General features: G+C 42.6%; 1 protein-coding gene across 1 annotated transcript in view; it reads right to left on the bottom strand.

Moving 5' to 3' along the window:
- Positions 1-5,668: 5,668 nt before the first annotated feature.
- The window catches only part of BLTP1 (bridge-like lipid transfer protein family member 1), a gene marked incomplete in the record, with an annotated part of 561,636 nt that continues 541,394 nt past the window's right edge, over positions 5,669-25,910 (bottom strand). Inside the window, 1 exon segment of the mRNA XM_073603515.1 lies at positions 5,669-6,478. Within this exon segment, the coding sequence (XP_073459616.1) occupies positions 6,262-6,478 (217 nt within the window).

The raw sequence follows: 25,910 nt of genomic DNA, 5'->3' as shown, positions 1-25,910 counted from the left end.
AAAAAAGTCTTACTTATTCAAAGTAATTCCAGTGCTGAGTGTTCTCTGCTGTGCCATTCCTGATTTCTGGTGAATTATTTGAACACAGCAGAGAACACTCAGCACTGGAATTACTTTGAATAAGTAAGATTTTTTGTGCATTTATTATCACCACAAAGCTCTGCACACAATTTTTTGATTTATTGCCCTATTTGCATGTTCACTGTGTAGAGGTGGGGGAAGAAGGATGGGAATTGGTCTGTGGTGACACTGGGCAGGGGAGCGCTATGGTAATCGTATTATATGGGGACAGGTTAGTGGTGAGGGGGGGCGGGGTATTATTCATCTTGGATAGGACAGTCTGGCACCTCCCTTACCATGTCCAGCAGGTCTGCAGTCTCTGACCATCTCCTGTACTATGTCTGCAGTCTCTGATCATCTCCTGTATTATGTCTGCAGTCTCTGATCGTCTCCTGTATTATGTCTGCAGTCTCTGACCATCTACTGTACCATGTCTGCAGTCTCTGATCATCTCCTGTACCATTGTCTGCAGTCTCTGACCATCTCCTGTATTATGTCTGCAGTCTCTGACCATCTTCTGTAGTCATTTGGGGGCAGTCTGGAGCTCCTCTTTAAGTTGTCTGCACTGTTTACACTTTGCTACATGCAAGGAGTGTTGTCTTTTTTTTAAGAACAGATAAAATTTAAAAAATGGAGTTCTTCTGACTACTTAATTTTTTTGGATGAAAACCGCGCGCAGTAATCGTGATGCATCGTGAATCGTGGACCTGATAATCGTAATCGAATCGAATCGTGAGGCCAGTGAAGATGCGCACCCCTAAGCCATAGATGCACATGTAGTGCCCTACCCCCCGTAGGAGCGGCAATTTGTGTGTTATATCCGTAAATTATATTTACCACCTAGCCCATAGAAATAGAAAACAGTCCATATTGTAGTTTTCTCTTACTTTTATTGATACAACGTGAACTGGGATAGGAGAAGGGTTTTTCTGAGATGCTCTTATACTGCTTCATAATTTCTTTCTTTGTCTGCTTTGTGCAAAGACGTAGCACAATGTGGACTATAAGAAATCACTCTCAATGATTTCTTTGTGGGGAAGATGGAAGTAGATTTACTAGAGAATATATGGTAAGGAGTCACTCTGAATAACTACTTCACCTGCAGAATTTCTTAGAACAGTCTGTATCTCTATTTGTACCTGGAGCTTTACCGCTACCTTTTTACAACTACTTCCCGTCTGCATGGTACTTCCAAGTTGAGCTAAAGAAGAGATTACTCTGAATAATTCCTCCCGCCCGACTGATTGAAATCCTGGGGCATTGTTGAACCCAAAGTCACAGGCCATCACCACCTGTTTCGCTGACTTGCGTACCAACATCCCTCAGCCTCTGGTAGTACCCTTCCCCTGGGCTTTCACTCACTTGATCGATAGTCCATGTTCCACTCACAAACAATCGACTGCCCAGATGTAGTCCACTTAGTTGCTACTTCTTCCATAAGTGTTTCTCTGTACTTTCTCTCCAAACTGGCACGCTCCCTTCCCCGTAGGGGCGTTCAGCGACACCCGCGACTACATACTGTCCGGTGTCATCAACTCCTCCGCGTGTCCCAGTCCCCCCTCCTTCCCTGTAGGGGGGGAAGGCTCTGCTTGGCCCCCCGCAGGGGAACCTCTCCCTGAAGGCTCTCCCTTGCTGCAAAAAGACCCCGCCTGTCATGTGATCCCGCCTCCTTCCAAACAAATTAATGATTGGCCAGAACTCACCTACAAGCTGCCTGTCACGCAGATCCCAAGTCCAACCTCTCTCCCAAAAATCATTTAATTGAAAGTAAGAGGAGGCATCTCTGGGTCCAAGCACAGATAGCCACACCCTACACTATACTAACACTCCCAGTTCCCAAAATAAATATAATATATATTTATATAGTACATATAATAGTATATAATATACTATAATAGTACAAGCCTGCCTGTACTATTATAATAGTACAAGCCTGCCTGAATTTTACCTGAAACTGTAAGCTCAGAAAAAGGTCACCTACATGAAAGTAGGTGCCTGCTACACACACACACACACAAAAAAAAAAAAAGCATTTATTGTAGCACTTCTTATAAGAAGCTGTCCAACTAATGTTGGAGCCTGAGAAAGTTGAGAACGCTAAAGGCTGTAAGTCGCTAAAGAGGTCCATGAGTTATTTGATTTTCTTTCCTGCAACCGCAGGGAGCCCTCCCTGTCGGCAGAACACGATTACTGCTAGCGTCGGCAATAAGTGAATACCAATAATCGACTTCAATACTACCAGCCTGCCCATGGATGAATTGAATTTTGGGTGGTCCCCGCTGAACAGGCCAAAATTCAGTCTATTGACTGGTTTCAACAGCCTCCTTCATGAGAAATGATACAGCATCTTTACTGTACCCGTTTATCATTTGTACTACAGAGCTTTTCTCTTTATATGTCTTTTTAACGGCTTCCGGACCAGTCGGTGCAGTTTTACTACGGCAGGTTGGCTCCCCTGCGCGAAACCACGTAACTATACGTGGGCTTGCGGTTCCGGATAAGCAGGCACGCGCCCGCTGCACATCGGGGGTGCTGATGCTCGTGGCCGATGGTCGCAATGACCGCCGGCTACGAGCGATCGTGAGCTGGAGACACAGAACAGGGACAAGTGTGTGTAAACACACACTTCCCTGCTCTGTCAGGAGTGACAGATCGTGTGTCCCTATTAGATAGGAACCACGATTTGTCACTTCCTGTAGTTTGTCCCTCCCCCTTCAGTTAGAATCACCTCCCAGGGAACACAGTTAACACCTTCACCGCCCCCTAGTGTTAACCCCTTCACTGCCAGTGACATTTTTACAGTAATCAATGCATTTTTAATCGCACTGATTGCTGTATTAATGCCAATTGTTCCAAAAATGTGTCAAAATTGTCCGATGTGTCCGCCATAATGTTGCAGTCACGATAAAAAGCAGATCGCCGCCATTAATAGTAAAAAAAAAAAAAATAACAATATTATATATATTTTGTAGACGCTATAACTTTTGCGCAAACCAATCAATATATGCTTATTGCGATTTTTTTTACCAAAAATATGTAGAAGAATACATATCGGCCTAAACTGAGGAAAAAAATAGAAAAATAGTTTTTTATATATTTTTGGGGGATATTTATTATAACAAAAGTAAAAAATAATGTGTTTTTTTTCAAAATTGTTGCTATTCTATTGTTCATAGCGCAAAAAATAAAAAACGCAGAGGTGATCAAATACCACCAAAAGAAAGCTCTATTTGTGGGAAAAAAAAGGATGTCAATTTTGTTTGGGTACAATGTCGCACGACCGCGCAATTGTCAGTTAAAGTGACGCAGTGCTGAATCACAAAAAGTGCTCTGGTCAAGAAAGGGGTAAATTCTTCTGGGGCTGAAGTGGTTAATTATATTACAGATGGACATATATACAGTATTTCACAAAAGTGAGTACACCCCTCACATTTTTGTAAATATTTTATTATAGCTTTTCATGTGACAACACTGAAGAAATGACACTTTGCTACAATGTAAATTAGAGAGTGTACAGTTTGTATAACAGTGTAAATTAGCTGTCCCCTCAAAATAACTCAACACACAGCCATTAATGTCTAAACCTCTGGCAACAAAAGTGAGTACACCCCTAAGTGAAAATGTCCAAATTGGGCCCAATTAGCCATTTACCCTCCCCGATGTCATGTGACTCATTAGTGTTACAAGGTGTCAGGTGTGAATGGGGAGCAGGTGTGTTAAATTTGGTGTTATCGCTCTCACTCTCTCATACTGGTCACTGGAAGTTCAACATGGCACCTCATGGCAAAGAACTCTCTGAGGATCTGAAAAAAAGAATTGTTGCTCTACATAAAGATGGCCTAGGCTATAAGAAGATTGCCAAGACCCTGAAACTGACCTGCAGCACGGTGGCCAAGACCATACAGTGGTTTAACAGGACAGGTTCCACTCAGAACAGGCTTCGTCATTGTTGACCAAAGAAGTGGAGTGCACGTGCTCAGCATCATATCCAAAGGTTGTCTTTGGGAAATAGACGTATGAGTGCTGCCAGCATTGCTGCAGAGGTTGAAGGGGTGGGGGGGGTCAACCTGCCAGTGTACAGACCATACGCTGCACACTGCATCAAATTGGTCTGCATGGCTGTCGTCCCAGAAGGAAGCCTCTTCTAAAGACGATGCACAAGAAAGCCCGCAAACAGTTTGCTGAAGACAAGCAGACTAAGGACATGGATTACTGGAACCATGTCCTTTGGGCTGATGAGACCAAGATCAAGTTATTTGGTTCAGATGGTGTCAAGCGTGTGTGGCGGCAACCAGGTAAAGAGTACAAAAGACAAGCATGTCTTGCCTATAGTCAAGCATGGTGGTGGGAGTGTCATGGTCTGGGGGTTCATGAGTGCTCCCGGCACTGGGGAGCTACAGTCCATTGAGGGAACCATGAATGCCAACATGTACTGTGACATACTGAAGCAGAGCATGATCCCCTGCCTTCAGAGACTGGGCCGCAGGGCAGCATTCCAACATAACGACCCCAAACACACCTCCAAGACGACCACTGCCTTGCTAAAGAAGCTGAGGGTTAAAGTGATGGACTGGCCAAGCATGTCTCCAGACCTAAACCCTATTGAGCATCTTTGGGGCATACTCAAACGGAAGGTGGATGAGCGCAAGGCCTCTAACATCCACCAGCTCCGTCGTCATGGAGTGGAAGAGGACTCTAGTGGCAACCTGTGAAGCTCTGGTGAACTCCATGCCCAAGAGGTTAAGGCAGTGCTGGAAAATAATGGTGGCCACACAAAATATTGACACTTTGGGCCCAATTTGGACATTTTCACCTAGGGGTGTACTCACTTTTGTTGCCAGCGGTTTAGACATTAATGGCTGTGTGTTGAGTTATTTTGAGGGGACAGCAAACTTACACAGTTATACAAGCTGTACACTCACTACTTTACATTGTAGCAAAGTGTTATTTCCTTAAGCGTAACTCCACTTTTGTTGAGAAAAAAAAACATTCCCCTCTAGGTGATCTATGTACATTGCAAGGATTATAACAACTTTTGCTGCAGATTCCTACCTTTTGTTAGTCTGAAGAAATCCATGTGTGTTTGTGCCTCTGTTCTGAGTAGATGTAATGGGAGTGGTTTCATAATTAACTGTCAGGTGTGGATCTGCACAACACTAAGGAGAAAATCTGCTGGGCCCGCATTCCTTTAGACGTGTTCCTATTGAATGTATCTCTCAAAAAATGTAATTTTTGCTGCAAGGTATTCCTGAAATCTGATTTGTATTTAAGGTAGACTTCTGGGAAAATTGATGAGCCAATCACACAAGCAGGAAATGCTGTTTCTGGGGAGTGGTCTGTACACACTCTGTGTACAAAAAACCTCCAGGTGCCATATTGCAGTTTATTCTCAGAAAATTTCATTGGCTGCAGATTGAAAAGGAAAGGTAATTTCTAATAACATTCAATCACAATATGATTAGTGTCATAATTATATGTGCTATATTATTTTTTATTTGCTATTTTTTCCCCTACAAAAGCGGAGTTACCCTTTCAGTGTCGTCACAGGATATAATAAAATATTTACAAAAATGTAAACAAGCCACATAAAGAAAAAAATCATTAGCCATTTTCACATTGTCAACAATTTATTATTATGGCCAATGGAGGGGGAATCAAGAAAATTCACAGTTAACATTCTGCAGTTATTACAGAAAATAATATTGCACTTAAAAGTAATGACACAAACCCCATTCATTTACAGTGTTGAACCTCTTTTTTCAGTCCAAAATATACAGACGTATGCAGTGCGTAATCCTATGCAGAATGGCAGCATGCACCACAGTAAACAATTACATTCACAACAAAATTTATTAACCCCTCTCATCCCTGAGTCTTATTTGTACTGAGATGAACATAGTGCCGGAGGAGAACTACATTAATGGGTCTGCTTCAGGCTCAAATGATGTCTTGTGGAAAACAGATGAATGCACAGAAATGCAAATATTGCAGTGGCATGTCATATCACAGCAAAAGGCCATGGGAGTGATCACATGAAGAAATGTAGCTAAAACTGCTCCCAGGGATGAGAGTTAGCATCAGTTAAATAAAAAAAAAATCTGGTCACATCCAATGCATCTGTTAAAACATTCTTCTGTACAGTATAAAAAAAGGTGTAACTTATTTTGATCTCTGACAATTTGTTCGCAATTCTCTGCTTGTTCAGTGCTCCTCCTTCTCTTTTCCTTTCTTTTCCTTTTCATCTTGTAAGGCAGACCCCAGCTTTTTAATCAGGACTGAAAGAACCTTGTCCAGTGGATCCATTACTCCACGCTGAAGCCATTTTGGAATTGTAGTTCTGGCGTGGTGGAAACCCAATTTCTGAAGTATGTAATCCACTCCAACAGGGTCAATTTTCCTTCCTGTCCAAGATATTAGCCTAAGAAGAAGAGGGGAATGAGAAGGCACATTACTACATGTCTGAAAATATGCAAAAAAACAATAAAAAAAAAACTGATCTATGTCAGGCATCTCAGCTCTACTACTCCCACCACCCCCAGTATTCACAAGTGTACCAGAGAATTTCAGGACACTGGAAATTATTTGCCCTTTTCATGCATTGAAAAGAGACATTTTTAAGGTTTCTGTGAGTGAAGGCAACAGTAAAATGTAAAGGTATTTTGCAGCAGAAACACAATGGACAGTAGCTGAGAATTTTAGATGTTTAAAAAAGGCAGTAAAATGTGTACAAAGAACAGTCACCCATAGAAACCATATGGCAAATATGTGACTAATGTTTATTACGCTCTGCCTTAATCAACAAGCATGTCTGATGTATTGCCATAGAGTAATCCGAGTGATACTTCTTCTACCTCATGTTTCTTGTATAGCATTGATGTTGATTTACTAAAACTGGAGTGTGCAAAATCTGGTGCAGCTCTGTATAGAAACCAATCAGCTTCCAGGCTTTTTAGTCAAAGCTTAATTGAACAAGCTGAAGTTAGATGCTGATTAGCGACCATGCACAGCTGCACCAGATTTTGCACTCCCCAGCTTTAGTAAATCAACCCCATTGGGTTAAAGTGTACTTATGGGATTTTAACCATGGTAATCTAGCTGCATAATTAAAATAGAGGCACTTCTCAAAGCCTGCACACCTTGTTATTTCTAGTGCCAGTAACAAGACAAACCAGAGTGCTGTATTAGACCCCTTTCACACTGGGGGGGGTTTAGGCACTTTAGCGCTTCATTCAAATGTGACTTTTCACACTCGGGCGGTGCGCTTGCGGGACGTTCCGAAAAGTCCTGCAAGCAGCATCTTTGGGGCGGGTTGGGAGTACTGTATTTAGCGCTCCCAAAACATCCTGCCCAATGGAATGAATGGGCAGCACTTTTGAAGTGCCGCAATGCGGGAGTTTTTAATAAAAAGCTCCCCTCTAGCGGTTGAAAAGCACCACTTTAGCTGCGGAAAAACGCTGCTTTACTGCGAACGCGAACCCCAGTGTGAAAGGGGTCTTACAGGAACAACAATGGTCCTTCCTGCTATTTTTTCTCCCTACACGCCATAAAGTAAGATAGGATGTGTTACTGGCCAACAGGTTGATAAGCCATGTGGAAAGAAGCAGCCCCAGCACAATCACAAGTCATGTTTTTATAATATAAAATCCCAGGTTTTCAAGGTACTGGATAGTATAAAAACTAAAAGTGCATGCAAGCACCAGGAGCACTGTAACTCCAGAGTCATATTTGTAGAAGTACAAACCCTGCTACCAACTATCTATAAATGGAAAGTCTATTATATTAAAAAATATGCCACTAAACCCTTTACTTCCTGAGAATGTTCCTAGTTTTTTGTGGACTAGAGTCAATTGTTAAAAGTCCAAAATGCAGTGCTTGTTTAAAATAACAGATCTTTCCAAGAAGGGATAGATATGAAAGGACCCTTCACCAGCTTCAGTGTGTATGGAAAAGCACACCACACACAAGGTGAATCCAATCTGCTTACCAGAAGGTGTTAATAAATAGGCATAAACTCATCAATCACAAGGCATCACTGCATCGCTTATCCAAACACTGATGGTAATAGACTTGATCCAATCATAAAATATAGCTTGTAATGGGCACTTATTCACTTAAAGCCATCAAAATTATGAACTCCAAGGATATGGTAGATGTAATTTATCCAATCAATAGGTCAGCGATACCCAAATGAAAAGAATAAGGCAGCAATAGTGAAGCCCATCGAGTATAAAAAGCTAATTTATTGTAGTTCACTTACAGTTAGTTACAGGATACAGACATCATGATGTGTAAAACCGCGGCTCTCAGTGTGCTTGCATCTGCCCGCCTGACATGTTTCATCCAATGGGATTTCATCAGAAGCGTAGCCTAGTGATGCAAGCACGCTCTTTTAAACGTAATCACGGATGACACGCTTTCCGGAGGGCGGGACCCTCCAGTTGCTGCGTTAGCCAGAAATAAAGTCACTGGAGCGCACCACCGTTACTTTTGCATTCCATGACTAAGTACTCCCTCAGGAAGGGCACAGGAAGTGGGCGGAGAGTTATCGCAGGCCAACACAGGGGCCGAAAACAAACACAGACCGTACAATGCAACACTAGCCCATCCCGAGCGATCTGTCACTAAAATATATACAAATATTTGGCAATCTTAATTGGCCATTAGGTAAAATTGTAACCCAAGTAAATAGGAGAGGCAATTTGACTATGCTGGAGGCTCTACTAAACACAACCTAAGGAGCTAGATATAAAATGTATAGAATCCAATGCTGCATTACTGGTCATAAAATGTGTCAATAATCAATCAATATAAATACAGATCATTGGTAGATATAAAAGTCTAAAATAAAAATATATATTATATATAAAGAACAATAGACTGCTATCACCTAGTATAAAGCATTTAAAATGGCTGTATAAAATTAACCATTATTTATAAAACAGTTCACATCCCAATCTACGTTTACTCCAAAGGGGTATAGCATTTTATGTCATAAATCCAGCGAGTTTCTAACCATGAGATCTCTCTTGGTCATGCTTCCTCGCCAGTGGGGGGTAAATCTATCTATGGCAATAAACGTAGTAGTCCCAGCTGGATTTTTGTTATTGCATTCAAGATAATGGTGAAAAACGCTATGTTTGGGGAACCTCTTCTTAATATTTGCTATATGTTCCTTCACTCTAACGTATGGCCGCATGGACAAATTATTATTTCCCACTCTGATGGCCTTGAAGCCGTTGATATGTTTTTGAGGAGGGATGCTGATTTGATCTGCCCTCAAAGAGAGTTTATATTGGGATTACTCAGGTTTGCCATGACTCACAACTACTTCTGGTTTGGGGGTGCCCATTACCTCCAGAGCAGAGGAGTGGCTATGGGTGCAAAATTTGCACTGAGCATGGTAAACCTGTTCATGGCCAAGTAGGAGGAGGATGTTGTCTATTCCAATAGGAGACACAAATTGGTCTTCTGGGGAAGATAAATAGACGACATCCTCCTCCTATGGGATGGTGACATGATATCACTATCTACTTTTATGAAAGAAGTTAACTAGAACACTTTAGGTATTTCATTACAATATGAGACCAGTAAAAGTAAAATCAATTTTTTAGATCTGAACATAGAAATTAGGGATGGTATGTTCAACACGTCTACTTTCTTCAAAAGTACTGACAGAAATGGTTACATTGGACAAAGCTGTCATCACCCTTTATGGTTGAAATCCTTACCCAAGAGTAAATTTATACACCAGAGGCGAAATTGTACTTTGAAGAAAGATTATTTGGAACAGGCTTTGAAAAATAAATTAATCGATAGGGGGTATATGACAGCTAATCTTGATAAAATAAAGAAGTGGGAGCCATGGATAGGACCTCTATGTTGAGACGTAAAAATATACCCCAATCTAGAGTTAATGATCATAATTTTTCTATGATTACCACTTATTCACATCAATATTATGACATTAGGAAGATATTGACCAAACATTGGGTGGTATTAACCACTTCAGCCCCGGAAGAATTGGCTGCTCAATGACAGGCCATTTTTTGCGATACGGCACTGCGTCGCTTTAACTGACAACTGCGCGGTCGTGCAACGCTGTACCCACAAATAGAACTTTCTTTTGGTGGTATTTGATCATCTCTGCGGTTTTTATTTTTTGCGCTATAAACAAAAAAAAAAAAGGACAATTTTGAAAAAAAACACAATATTTTGTACTTTTTGCTGTAATAAATAGCCCCATTTTTTTTTAAAAAAGCTAATTTTTTCCTCAGTTTAGGCCGATATGTATTCTTCTATATATTTTTGGTAATATAAATCGCAAAAAGCATATATTAGCGTCTACAAAATAGGGGATAGATTTATGGCATTTTTATTATTTTCTTTACTAGTAATGGCGGTGATCTGCAATTTTTATCGAGACTGCAACATTATGGTGGACCCATCAGACACATTTTTGGGTCGATTGACAATTATACAGCGATCAGTGCTATAAAAATGCATGGATTACTGTATAAATGTCACTAGCAGGGAAGGGGTTAACATTAGGGGGCGATCAAGGGGTTAACTGTGTTCCCTGGGTGTGTGTTCTAACTGTGGGGGATGGGACTGACTATAGGAGATGAGAGATCGCGGTTCCCAGCTCATAGAAACTCAGGATCTCTCTCTCTCCTCACAGAACAGGGATGTGTGTTTACACACACACGTCCCTGTTCTGCCTCTCGTGCCCGCGAAAGCTCGTGGCCGGCGGTCTTCGCGACTGCCAGTCACGAGCATCAGCACCCCCGCTGTGCAGCGGGCGCGTGCCTGCTATCCCGCTTAAAGGGACCGACATATAGCTACGACGATTCGCGTGATTGTGCCTACCTGCCACTGCATAATGACGGCGGCTGGTCGGCAAGTGGTTAAAAAATGATAAAGTATTAGTGCCTGACCGCCCACAGGTTATTTTTAGAGGAGTTCCACCTCCTAAGCTTCAGGTTGCACAGAATATCTTAGATGCTCCTAACAGGGTCTCTTTTTTTCAAAAATCCAAAGGCTATTTTCCGTGTCGGAAATGTACCGTTTGCTATTGTAATAAAAAGAGACAGAAAAATTTGTGAATTCAAGTCTAATGTCACGGCCTGGGTATATGATATTAACACATTTATTACCTGTACTTCTCAAAATGTTTTTTATCTATTAATTTGCCCATGTGGCCTACAGTGTGTAGGTCGCACAATGAGAGCGATGAACGTTAGAGTGAAGGAACATATAGCAAATATTAAGAAGGGGTTTCCCAAACATAGCATTTCTCACTATTATCTTGAATGCCATAACAAAAATCCAGCTGGGACTACGTTTATTGCCATAGATAGATTTATCACCCACTGGTGAGGAAGTATGACCAAGAGAGAGATCTCACGGTTAGAAACTCGCTGGATTTATGACCTAAAATGCTATACCCCCTTGGATTAAACGTAGATTGGGATGTGAACTGTTTTATAAATAATGGTTAATTTTATACAGCCATTTTAAATGCTTTATACTAAGTGATAGCGGTCTATTACTCTTTATATAGAATATATATTTTTATTTTAGTCTTTTATATGTATGTTTTATATTCTACCAATGATCTGTATTTATATTGATTGATTATTGACACATTTTGATCACATCATGATCAGTAATGCAGCTATGGATTCTATACATTTTATATCCAGCTCCTTAGGTTGTACTTAGGAGAGCCTCCATCATAGTCAAATTGCCTCTCATATTTACTTGGGTTACAATTTTTAACTAATGGTCAATTAAAATCGCCAAATATTTGTATATATTTTAGTGAAAGATCGCTCGGGATGGGCTAGTGTTGCATTGTACGGTCTGTGTTTGTTTTCCGGTGCTGTGTTGGCCTGCGATCACTCTCCACCCACTTCCTGTGCCCTTCCTGAGCGAGTACCTAGTCATGGAATGCAAGCATAACGGTGGTGTGCTCCAGTGACTTTATTTCCGGCTCACGCAACTGGAGGGTTCTGCCCTCCAGAAAGCGCGTCATCTGTGATTACGTTTAAAAGGGTATGCTTGCATCACTAGGCCACACCTCTGATGAAATCCCATTGGATGAAACATGTCAGGTGGGCAGATGCAAGAGCGCTGAGAGCCGCGGTTTTACACATCATGATGTCTGTATCCTGTAACTAACTGTAAGTGAACTACAATAAACTTTTTATGCCTGACGGGCTTCACTATTGCTGCCTTATTCTTTTCATTTGGGTATCGCTGACCTATTGATTGGACAAATTACATCTACCATATCCTTGGAGTTCGTAATTTTGATGGCTTTAAGTGAATAAGTGCCTATTACAAGCTATATTTTATGATTGGATCAAGTCTATTACCATCAGTGTTTGGATAAGCGATGCAGTGGTGCCTTGTGATTGAGGAGTTTATGCCTATTTATTAACACCTTCTGGTAAGCAGATTGGATTCACCTTGTGTGTGGTGTGCTTTTCCATACACACTGAAGCTAGTGAAGGGTCCTTTCATATCTATCCCTTCTTGGAAAGAACTGTTATTTGAAATAAGCGCTGCATTTTGGACTTTTATTTTTGTTTGACAATCAACAAACTGAGCTGGCTGCTTATGTAGATGTTCTGTTATTATAGCTAGCGCGGATGCTCACCCCCCCCCCCCCCCTTTCTAGATTCAATTGTTACCTATAATATACTTTTTCTGCTAATATTTTAACCCCTTCCCACCGACCGTACGCAGATATGCGTACTCGGCTTTCCGGGGGTTATACTGGGATGATGCCCGCAGCTGCAGGCATCATCCCGGTACCGTTGTTTAGAGCGGGCGATCGGCTACCCGTATATAACAACCGATGCGGCTAAAAGCCGCTCAGCTGTTATACCGGAGAAGCGGGAGGGGACATCCCCCCGCTCCCGCCGCTCTTACCGGGCCTCCTGTGCGATCGGGAGGCCCGGTGTCCAATCGGCTGCCTCCGGCGGCTGTGGGCGGGCTGGAACGAAGCCGTAGGCGGCTTCGTTACAGCCTTCTCAATGTAAACGCGGAAGCGACGTCATGACGTCACTTCCCGTTTACTGGGCTGCCAATGGTGCCGAATTTAAAAAAATATACAGTATTCAGAATCGCCGTTTACGGCGATCTGAATACTTTGAAGTGCAGAGGAGGGATCGGAGGTCTTTTAGACCCCCGATCCCTCCATAAAGAGTACCTGTCACCACCTATTACAGTCACAAGGGATGTTTACATTCCTTGTGACAGCAATAAAAGTAAAAAAAAAAAACATTTTTTTAAAAAACACAATTTATAAGTCTAAAAATAAATAAAAAAAAAAAAAAAATTTTTTTAAAGCGCCCCCGTCCCCGCGAGCTCGCACAGCGAAGAAAACGCATACGGAAGTCGCGCCCGCATATGTAAACGGTGTTCAAATCACACATGTAAGGTATCACCGCGAACGTCAGAGCAAGAGCAATAATTCTAGCCCTAGACCTCCTCTGTAACTCTAACCTGGTAAAACCTTTAAAAAAATTTAAAGCGTCGCCTATGGAAATTCATAGCTACCATAGTTTGTTGCCATTCCACGAGTGCGTGCAATTATAAAGCGTGACATGTTTGGTATCTATTTACTCGGCGTAACATCATCTTTCACATTATACAAAAAAATTGGGGTAACTTTACTGTTTGGATTTTTTAAAATTCATGGAAGTGTCCCTTTTCCAAAAATTTGCGTTTAAAACACCGCTGCACAAATACCGTGTGATATAAAATATTACAACAGTCTCCATTTTATTCTCTAGATTCTCTGCTAAAAAAATATATATAATGTTTGGGGGTTCTAAGTAATTTTCTAGCAAAAAATATGGATTTTAACTTGTAAACACCAAATTTCAAAAATAGGCTTAGTCATGAAAGGGTTAGCATTTAATAAGCCAAGACAAATTTGCTATTTACCCACTATTCTGTCTACACTAAAATTAAAGACCTTAAAAAAATTACATATTTACTACAAATTAAGAAAAATTGAGTATGTTTCAAACATACGTCAGTTATCATCATCAGAATATCTCTAATGCCCTGTACACACGGTCGGACATTGATCGGACATTCCGACAACAAAATCCATAGATTTTTTCAGACGGATGTTGGCTCAAACTTGTCTTGCATACACACGGTCACACAAAGTTGTCGGAAAATCCAATCGTTCTGAACGTGGTGACGTAAAACACGTACGCCGGGACTATAAACGGGGCAGTAGCCAATAGCTTTCGTCTCTTAATTTATTCTGAGCATGCGTGGCACTTTGTGCATCGGATTTGTGTACACACGATCAGAATTTAACCGAACGGATTTTGTTGTCGGAAAATTTAATAGCCTGCTCTCAAACTTTGTGTGTCGGAAATTCCTATGGAAAATGTGTGATGGAGCCTACACACGGTCGGAATTTCCAGCAAGGTCCTATCACACATTTTCCTTCGGAAAATCCGATCGTGTGTACGGGGCATAAGTATTGGGTTAAGAAGAAAGAAGCAACTTTCTGTTTTTGCTGAAGGATTTTGCTGCCATATGAATCTATATCTTGTTTCCTGTGAACGCTTAAATATTAGAGTGCGCATCTCAGAGATTAGCCCTAACCAGCTGCCTACATTACATGTTATTTTTAACCCTTTATTTGTAGCTTTAAAAGAAACTGCAAATGCTAGAGGATTCTTTGGCTAAGAGTGAATGTGTCAACAAATCACATGTACCATCTCTGGGATCTGACCCTTTTTGGAGTTTTGCACTGCAACTCTGCAAGGCCCTCAGTAAAAACATTATTAATTTATAATTGTCCACATCCACAGCAGTAACATTTCTTTTTTTTCTGCCCCCCACCACCCCCTTCCCTGGCATCACATTCAGATTCTAGTCTGCCTCTTCTATGCCTATTCTACAATCAACTCTAGCTCTGTCCCCCATTATGTAACAGTCATCATCCCACTAAGGCCGGCCATACATGGGTTGAATTCTAAAATAATTTTCTTTCGAAAATCTTTTCTAAGAATTTTCGTTTGAATTCACACCATTGCCCAATTTTGCAATGGCCAATTTTCGTGCGCCCATCGAATTAGAGTGGTTGGGCATATTGGAGATTTTGAAAAACAAACGATTTTCTAATCAATGATGGGAGAACTGTGTGAGAAATATAATCGAAGAAATGCGCACAATTGCAATAAAAGAAAAGAAGATTCCCGGCCACAAAAATTCTTTTCTGTAGCAACATGAGGTGAAATTGAAGGATTGGTTGGTCGAATGTCGAAATCAATGGTGGCTCGGATCACAAAACACATGAAATTTCTGATCAACAGAGTGATATACAAATTTTTGAAAGAAAATTTGTTTTGAATACGACCCATGTATGACCTGAATAAGTCTCAGCCAAAATTCCCCCTGCCTCATAATTCCTCCCTCTTTAATCCATGATCAGCTGCCGCATAGCATCTCAGTGGCACACAATCTTGTTCCACTCACCTTTCAGCTACAATCAGCTTCCACTCTGCCTCGTTTCTCCTCTGTCTTTGCCCAGTTCTTGATCTGAATTTTCTTTCCCCATGGCCAAAATCATCACACCCTGCTAACATCAACTCCAACTCTACTTTTTCCATCAATGGTCCAAGATCAGCTCCCACTTAGCCTTTTGTATGCCTTGTCCACAATCAGTTACAACTCTGCCTACACAATGTCCAAGAATCAGTTCAAAATCTGCCTTTTTTTCCAGTAATGCATGATCAACTGCCTTAGCCCGGGCCTAGAAACTAGCAGGCACCACTAAACAATTTAGTGGTTTAAAAATCTGGTTTCTGTGTATAGCTTATAAACCCATACAGTGTTAACATTTAGGATTCGTGGTATCCCTGTATGATAATTTTTTAAAGAGTACATCACAGGACAAGAGTTTATATTCATGAGTACTTGGGTCATGTTGTCACCTTCAGGTGACTAAACACTGGCCAAAAAAAATTAAGAAATCCCCACCCAGGCATAACCCTCCTAGCTTAGCTAAACCACATTTTTGCAGCAAGCAATGGGGAACAGGCAAGAAGGCTTAAATATCCATCTGGTAACACTGAGTAAACATGTGAAGAGAAGATCTGGTAGCAGCCTTACAAACTTAAACAACAGAAGCTTGATGCTGAATCGCAAAAGAAACGGTGATATTCCTGGTGAAATGGGCCTCGACAGGGAAAGGACGAATCTTGCCCTTAATAACACAGACCTGAGATATTAGCTGACAAATCCATCAAGAAATAGTGGATTGATTAGCAGCCAGACCGAAACCAGAAACACCCCTTTCCCTCTTGCCTTGGTCTTCAACAGCCATGTTATCAAAGCCAGCGACCTTATAGCAGGATGGAAGATCACACTCTGAAATAGCAAAAATGGTTGGCTTGGAATAGTCTACGTCTGCCAAGAGATCGACAATACTAGCATACAACATTTTTCTTGGCCAAGCCAGTGCGATCAGAATCACCAAAATGCCTTCCACCTTTATCCTGTGCAACAGACGTGGAAGCAGTTGAAGTAGAGAGGAGGCATAAATAAGGGAAAAAGGATCCCAAGGAGTCACCAGACCATCTACCGAAAATGCCTGAGGATCGCTGGTTCTGGACACAAGCCTGTCCAGTTTCTTGGTGAATCTGGATGCCAAGAGATCCAAATCTGGAGTCGCCCAGACAAATTTCTGAATAGCCCATTCTCCCGGATTCAGCTGCTGATGACTCGGAAAGTTCATTGCCCATTTTTCTATGGTGGGAATGTGTACAGCAGAGAGGGACAGCAACTTCCATGTCCATGACCATGTTCCCTGAACTGAGATTCAACTCTCACCACAGCCACTGCAGGCTGCTCCCACCATAGAGAAGGACACCTCAAAGAGGGGTTCTAACCTCTTTTTGTGGTAAGAACACCCTCTCCGAGTGAGCCCACTTGGCATACATTACCATTTGTAATAGCAAGTGCACTGGAAATTACTTGGGATTTTTTGGTAGCTGCAAGAATCCAAAATAAGTGACTTTAGGAGAAGAGTATTCCGGCATCAGCAACCTAAAGTGGTTGTAAACCCTTACATACACCCATAGAGTGACCAGCGTTAGATAATACACAGAGATTAAACAAATCCTCCTGCATAAGTTGTAGCTGTGTATCTGCAGTAATTTCTTCTGTAGATAGTTCTGAAAACACAAAGAGGAAAGGATTTATTCTTTGGTCTAGGAGTTTGGGCAGGGAGCTGAAGTCTCCACAGAACCAACAGCTCTGTGCCCTGATTAGAAGGAAGACAGGGGCACACCCCCTTCACACAGTATGGAAAACAGGTACAGCTGTGAAAATGAGTCACAGGCTAAGTGCTGCAGCTCCCTCCCTGTCACCTTTCTACCTCTTATTGGGAAAAGTTTCCAAAAGTGACGCATGGTAATAACAGAAGAACAAGGCAGCAGAGAAAAATTATACTCAGAGTTTTGGAGAGAGACAAGTACACAATATAGAAGGATGTACTTTTTTTTACATTTCATGCCTGAGTTTACAACCAAGATTAGTGCATGTACCATACCCTCAGGTAGCCCACATCAGTCTTCTGTGTCTAAAACAGCTCTGGACCCTGAGATTTCTGCTGGGAGGACTCTTCCATAAGGGATTCCTGATCCTCAATAGCTTCCACCTCTACTTCACTTCACCCTGAGTTTTCCCGGACACCTCATCCTCCCTCAAAAGGGGAGAAGAAGAAGGAATTGGGCAAGGCATTCCAAGCTGTTGAGGACTGTGCCCCTGAAACAGCAGAAATACTAGTTAAGCACAGGGATTCTGTAAGGGTCCTCCCTGCCGGGGCCCACCCCGGGTCCTCCCTACCGTAAGCAGCCACCCAGCTGAGAGAAGTGCCAGCCTAAGCTGGCGCACCTGTGTGGCAGTCACACTTTAGAAGACAAAGTCTCGCATGCGCAGGAGTGACATCATCGAGGCTCCGGCCAATCACAGCGCTTTGTTGCACCACCTCTGGCTTTTATAACTGCTTGCAGTCTCTGAGGCATTGACTTAATGAGTGATAAACAGTACTCTTCATCAATCTGGCTCCAGCCTTCTCTGATTGCTGTTGCCAAATCATCTTTGCAGGTTGGAGCCTTGTCATGGACCATTTTCTTTAACTTCCACCACAGATTTTCAATTGGATTGAGATCCGGACTGTTTGCAGGCCATGACATTATGTGTGTTTCTTCAAGGAATTTTTTCACAGTTTTTGCTCTATGGCAAGATGCATTATCATCTTGATAAATGATTTCATCAGCCCCAAACATCCTTTCAATAGATGGGATAAGAAAAATGTCCAAAATTTCAATGTAAACCTGTGCATTTATTGAAGATTTAATGACAGCCATCTCCCCAGTGCCTTTACCTGACATACAGCCCCATATCATAATTGACTGTGGAAATTTGCATGTTTTCTTCAGACAGTCGTCTGCATAAATCTCATTGGAACGGCACCAAACAAAAGTTCCAGCATCATCACCTTGCCCAATGCAGATTCGAGATTCATCACTGAATATGACTTTCATCCAATCATCCACAGTCCACGATTGCCTTTCCTTAGCCCATTGTTTTTTTTTTTGCCACATCAGCGAGATAATTATATGGGAGAAGTGGTTTCAACTTAACAGTTCAATCTCTTCCCTTAACGTATTCACATCATTGTGGCGTATTTTTTTATTTATTTTTTAAAATTTTCGATTGATTACAAAAGTAGTTCTAAAGACACACAATCCCAAGACCCTTTAGACTTATTATCCCCCAACCCCTCCCCCTCCTCACTACACCCCATTACCCCCACCCCACCCCCCCAACCTATAAACCCCTGGTGTCATGACCTATACCCATCCCTACCCTAGTCTTTCACTTTTACACTCTTCAGTGTGAGTCATCTAGTTTGCATTACTGGTTAGGCTATAAACTCCTGTCTATCTCCCAATCAACGCCCAACTCCTGACCTATGCATAATTATCAATGGAACCTCGGTCTAAGTTCCCCACGCCTCGGCCGCTTGAGGTGAAGACTTATATTTTACCCAATCTCTCCATGTCTCCTCGTAAGTTTCCATATCATCTCCTTCACTATATCTCAAGTATTCCAGGCAGTGTATTTTGTTCAGTTTATTAAGATAACTCTGCGGGATTGTTATTGGGAGCATTTGTATTTTGTAAGTGATTTTTGGGAGGATCGACATCTTTAGAAGGTTTATTCTGCCACCCCATGAAAGTTGGTTACGCGGAATTCGGTTCAGATCGGTCCTAATCTCATTTAGAAGTGTTAAAAAATTGTCTTGAAGTAATGATTCTATTGCCGTAGTGATTTTGACTCCTAGATAGTTAAGCTCTTTCATCCCCCATTTAAATGGAAGGTTTTGTTGATAGGCCTTTTCCCCTTCTTTTTCTTCCACTATTTCCATAATTTCTGACTTGGTTGAGTTGACACGGAAATTAGATAATCTTCCATAGATCTTGATAGTTTCTAACAGATTCGGGAGAGTTATCCTTGGTTGGGTGACATAGAGTAAAATGTCGTCGGCAAAGGCGGCAACCTTGTACTCATCTTCCCCTATTTTTACCCCTCTAATGTCGGGATTACGCCTAATCCTCGCCAATAGGGGTTCCAAAGTCAAGACAAACAGCAATGGGGAAAGTGGGCATCCCTGTCTGGTACCGTTATACATTGTAAACTGCTCTGAAAGAGTACCGTTAATCTTAACTCTTGCTGTGGGATGTGTGTATAGGGCCTTTATCCAACTGAGCATTTTGTTACCTATACCAATTTCCTCTAGGGTATCCTACATAAAGCCCCAGTCTACCCTGTCGAAAGCTTTTTCAGCATCAATCGACAGGAGTAGACCTGGGGCTCCACTTTCCTTTATTTTCTGAATCACCATTAACATCTTTATACCGTGTCTCTCCCTTCTCTCCCTGGCACAAACCCGACCAGATCTGGGTGAATAATCCCGTTAATAATCAGTTTGCAACCTATCGGCTAAGATCCTCGCAAATATTTTCGTGTCAACATTTAAAAGGGAGATGGGCCTATAGCTTGAACATAACGAACTGTCCTTCCCTTCCTTCCAGATGATGGCAATACTGGCTTCTAATGCTTCTTTCCTCATCTCCCAACTTTCCCCTATCCCGTTCATGTATGAGCACATGATCGGGATCAATGTTTCTTGGAATTTTTTGTAATGCATAACGGTTAGCCCGTCCGGTCCTGGGCCTTTCCCGGCTGGGGTATCCTGGAGGGCTTTTTTAAGTTCCTGTTCTGTTATAGGGGCATCTAGGATGTCTTTATCACTTTCCGCAATCTTAGGTAAACAAGCCTTTTTTAAGAAGTTTTTATTCTCCTCTCTTTTGCTTCTGGTCGTCTTATGTGAATTATTTAAATTAATGGCGTATAACTGTCCATAAAATTCTTGAAACGTACTCGCGACCTCTCGCGTTTTATATTTAATATCCCCTGATTTAGTCCTTATTTTTTCAATATAGTTAGTCTTTTTCTTTTTTTTTCAGTGCCCTGGCTAATGCTTTACTTCCGTAAATGTATCTATCTTTTTTGACCAAATTATAAATTTTACGCGTTTCCTGCTCCATTAGGTTTCTCATCTCTTCTCTACTCCTTTGTAGGCTCATCCACACCTCCCTCTTACCCAATGTTTTGTGTTGCTGTTCTAAATCATGGATTTCTCTAGAGAGTACAGTCTTTTCTTTTATCAATCTCTTATTCCTTTCTGACCCGACCATCATTAATATTCCCCTAATGTATGCTTTATGAGTCTCCCAAACTACAGCCTCGGTTGTCTCCCCAGGGACATTAACTTTGAAAAACAGGTCCAGTTCTTCTTTTTTTTTTTTTTTTTTACAAGAAAAAGGTCCAGTTCTTCTTTAATTCTCTTCAGAATCTCTTTATCTTGGAGCATGTCTTCGTTCAATCTCCATCCTGTTCCCTGTGTTCTGGGTTCCCCTGTCTTTATTTGTAGGCACACCGGTGCATGATCAGAGAATGTCATGTTACCTATGTCTACCCCTGCAACTGCTTCCAGCAGTCTATGTTCTACTAAAAAGAGATCTAATCTTGAGTACGTCTCATGCACGGGGGAGTAGAATGTGTAATCTCTTGTGTTTCCATGTTGCATCCTCCATGCTTCTACCAGCTGAAGTTGATGTAGTTTCTTTTTAAGTTTGCCTACCCAAGCTCCTCCTGTCCCCCGGGCATGTGACGTACTGTCCCTTACGGGGTCTAAGCATAAATTGAAGTTCCCCGCAATGATAGCAGCCCCCCGGAATTCTTCAAATTTCCCCAGGGTGCTTATTATGAATCTGTATGTATTCTTGTTAGGCCCATAGATGTTTGCCAGAGAGTACTCTACACCGTTGATCTTTCCTCTTAGGAAGATAAATCGGCCCTCAGGGTCAGCCAATCTCTCCCCTAGCTGAAACCTCACCTCTCTGGCAAACCCTATGGCCACTCCCCTTGCCCCCTTCCTGGGTGAGTCACCGTAGAACCATACCGGAAAGTCTCTAGAGAAAATTTTTTGGTTCTTACTAGAACTTAAGTGTGTCTCTTGGAGCATCGCCACATCAACCTTTAAGAATTTCAGTTCACCTAATATATTAGCTCGTTTTATGGGGGAGTTAAGGCCCCTGACATTGTATGTAATAATCTTTAAACTAGACATCCTCTCTGACTTTTTCTCTTTTTCTTTCTCTCCCTTTTTTCCTTTTTGAATGGAATAAGCCCATGACACCCTTTCATTAACCTACCCTCTCTCACACCCTCGGCCCCCCTTACCTTCACCGCCCCACCCCCCCAGAACCCGCTCCCCCCAACCCTCCCCCCAGCCCCCCCATGCCCAACCCCCATCCCTCCCTCCGATCATTGGGGGAAAAACGGGCCTCCCGTTGGCCCAAGACAAAACCGTGGACTCCCAACTCCTCCTCGCCCCCCGGTTGGCTCCCCAGAGGTTTAGCTCGGGTTGAGCTTACCAAATACCGATACCTCCTCGCTAGGTTGAAAACTGCACCGACCCCCCAGTCCCCCCTGCCCCCCCCCCTCGACACACCCTGCCACCCCAGACCCTCCTCCGCCACAAATATGACTGGGAGCTCATATTAAGTCTTTCTTTTTCTCTTTCTTAGACAACAATGTTCTTGACCCCTAGAGTCTTTTTGCTTTGATTATGGGTTTCCATGCGATTTGCTCCTCTGTAGGCTCCTGGTTGGCTGTTCTTTCCCACCATCTCGGGATCTCTATTAAAGGGATATCAAGACGCTGGCAAAATTTTTGGGTTTCCTTCGGAAATCTCAGCACCGCCGTACGTCCATCTTTGCGGCCAGTTAAACAGGCAGGGAAGCCCCAGGAGTATTGTACCTCATGCGATTTTAGTACCTCTAGCAATGGTTTCAAAGTTCTTCTCCTGATAAGGGTTTCTGCAGCCAGGTCTTGGAAGATATGTAGATTAGTTTCTCCGTATTTTGCTTGCTGTTTTTTCCTTAGATTGACGTAAATTTGTTCCTTGTCTTGATAATTATGAAATCTGACGATAACGTCTCGCGGGACATCTCCCCTGATTTCCGCTGGCTTTTTAATCCTATGTACTCTGTCGATTTTTAATTTGTAGCTTGCATCATTAGGATTTATCAAATCTCGGAAGATTGTATCGATTTTTTCTTGCAAATTTTCTTTTTCGCCTTGCGTCTCAGGGAGGCCTCTAATCCGAAGGTTCTTCCTTCTGCTTCGGTTCTCCTGGTCCTCCAATTTGTATCTAATATTTCTTTGTTCTATCTGTAATGCTTCCATCTGATGCTTCAAGGCTATTATTTCCGTCCCTTGCTTGTCCGCCACGTTTTCCACCTCCTCCACTCGTTTAAGAATATGGCTCATGTTCTCGTGGACGGTGTTAATCTCCTCTTTGATCAACATTTCCGATTTGGCAAACATTTCTGCTATTTCTCCCTTTGTAGGGAGGAGTTTTTCCTGTTGGGGTCCTACAGATGTTACTTCCACCACCTTGCTACCAGAAGGTTGAGTTTCAGTGTCGGCCGGCTGTCTTCTTGTCCCCATTTTGGCTGCACCTTCTGGGGTTTTGTTTTTGGCCCCTGTTGTTTTACCCGGGCTGTCTTTACTACCGTTACTGTTTTCTTTACTCCCGTCATTTACCATATATTTTCTGATAGTTCCTGGGCTTGCACTTATTCTAGGAGGGTTGGTATTTACCCCTTTAGTTGATTTTCCTCTCATCTTGCCTTCTTCTCTGATCTCTTCCTGTCTTCCCCTCTTCTTTCACCCCTTCCCCTGTGCCCCCAGTGCCCCAATGCCCCCTCTTGGTGCTAACCAGTAGGGGCCTATTGCTTCAGGGGGATTCGGGTTCACAACCTCGTCATTAACCCCACTCTCTCTACAACCTTCAAAGTGTGCCAACCTCACGTTAGGAGCCCCCCCTTTTTTTTTTTCAGCCAGGCGCCTTCAACCCACCCAGAGTCCACGCCTAGAAAAACCGGTGCTTCTTAAGAGGCCTTGTATCCCACGTAGGCGTGGCCACGTAAACGTTGTGGACTGGCGAGGGTCCGTTCCGTGCACCCAGGTATTTTGAGAGACTTTGTGGGGTTCTAACCCGAGAAGCAGAAAGCAGAAAGCAGTGAGAGATCTATTTCTGGCAATCGCCCCAAAGTCCCAAGTGGCTACTGCTTCCAAGAGGAGACCCTGCCTAACAAATCACACAGCGTCAGCTCCCCTCAAATCCACCGTCATTGCGCTGCATGCATCGTTATTAAACCATGAACGTTCCAGCATTGCCAGGCTTTGCCAGAGAGAAATGGTTGACAAAAAAAAAAAAAAAACTCTTCCTCAATATGTTACTTCATAAGCAGTGATATCATACAGAAGCCGGTACAGATAGCAGGATCCAGGTACAGTTCATTTAATCAGATCAATAATGAGCACTTACCCTTCTCCTGGGTTAGGTCTAAGCAGAATCTTACCCGTTGTAATCCTCCTTTTAAACTCCTGGGGCACTCACCTGCACCGCACAGCTGTCAGATCACTTATCCGGTTAACCATACCTTCATACTTCAGGTTTCAGCTTAGATCCGTCCTGTCTTCCTCCCCTAATCCATGCATACCCCTCGAGTACCGGCTTGCGTCAGGGGAGGCTCGGCGTGCCCTCCGCTTTCAGCGGGACTCCAGACAATACCGCCGGTAACTGCGGAAGTAGGCACACCGCTCCCACCTCCTCCACACTCCGCCGCCCGGCGCCGCGTAGTTGATTTGGCTGGAGCAGGGATCGGAGACAGTGCGTCGGGGGGGTAATGGCGGCAGGCTAGAGGCGGGACCGTGAGCAATCCATCGCCCGCATCACGGTTGAGGGGACGCCAGTCTTCCCCAGCTCAGCCTCGGCACCTGTGTCCCGCCCACATCCGGCTCCTCCCTCCCTTCCTTAGCCCATTGTAACCTTGTTTTTTTTGTGTTTAGGTGTTAGAGATGGCTTTCTTTTAGCTTTTCTGTATGTAAATCCCATTTCCTTTAGGCGGTTTGTTACAGTTCGGTCACAGATGTTGACTCCAGTTTCCTCCCATTTGTTCCTCATTTGTTTTGTTGTACATTTTCAAGGCATATTGCTTTAAGTTTTCTGTCTTGACGCTTTGATGTCTTCCTTGGTCTACCAGTATGCTTGCCTTTAACCACCTTCCCATGTTGTTTGTATTTGGTCCATGTTTTAGGCACAGCCGACTGTGAACAACCAACATCTTGTGCAACACTGCGTGATGATTTACCCTCTTTACCTACAAACTAACAAGCAGATTTAATCTGATGCAGGTGTTAGTGTTTGTAATGAAAATTTACAGGGTGATTCCACAATTTTTTTCCTCAGAATTGAGTGATTCCATCATTTATTCCCTGTGCTTGTTCTATAAATCTAATTGTTACTGGGCACCACAATTATTTTTCTTGATTTCTTTTAGTGTTTCTTAAAGCCAGAAAGTTGCCATTTGAAATGCCTTTAGTTTTTGGCCATGTCTGTGATCTGCTTTTTTTCTACAACAATAAACAACTGAAGGAACATCCTCAGGGACTGGTGATTCCATATTTTTTGCCAGGGGTTGTATCTGGTGTGTTCCTGTACCTTTAAGAAGGGGTGGGCTCCCCTTCAGTCCACCTGCCCTCATCTATGCATCAAAATGCATGTGCCTCCACTGTGGGGACACTCATAGTTTAGCGAGGACCACAGATACCAGGGTGCCGTGACGAGGCTTTGTGGCTTACGGACTAAACCCCTGTTTTTAACACATACTGTTAGACAGGTTCATTTGGTTGTCTGCGAGCTGGTTTGTAAGTAGGCTTGGGTTTTTCCGGGGCATTCCCCAGGCTTTGTTGTTATATATGTGTGTGGGCCTTAATGTCGCATATATGTAGCCCTATTAAAACAACTTACCATGCTGAGAGCACTTGTGTGCTCTCAGCATGTTAGCCGGCGGCTACCGGAAAGTTCCTGATGCATACTAGTGATTGGGAGCTTTCCGATCATGTGACCACTGTGTCAGCCAATCACGATGATCACATGATCAGATACCCTGCCCCGCCTCCAGGTTTCTGAAACCCCTTAAAGGGTTGGAAGGTGCCAGCGGCAAGGGGTTAAAAATTACCACCAAATAAAGGCCCAATTTGTCCTGATTTAGATAATGAAAATGAATACAATATGTCAATTTTATGTGTCAATTGTTCAAGTATATCACTTTATCTAAAGGCACTATTGAAATCAACATCTAATGTTTGCCTGTTCAGTTGTT

The sequence above is a fragment of the Aquarana catesbeiana genome, linkage group LG01 (assembly GCF_042186555.1).
Source record: "Aquarana catesbeiana isolate 2022-GZ linkage group LG01, ASM4218655v1, whole genome shotgun sequence".
NCBI lineage: Eukaryota > Metazoa > Chordata > Amphibia > Anura > Ranidae > Aquarana > Aquarana catesbeiana.
The sequence above is the reverse complement of the archived record's forward strand: the minus strand, read 5'-3'. Positions and strand labels throughout refer to the sequence as shown.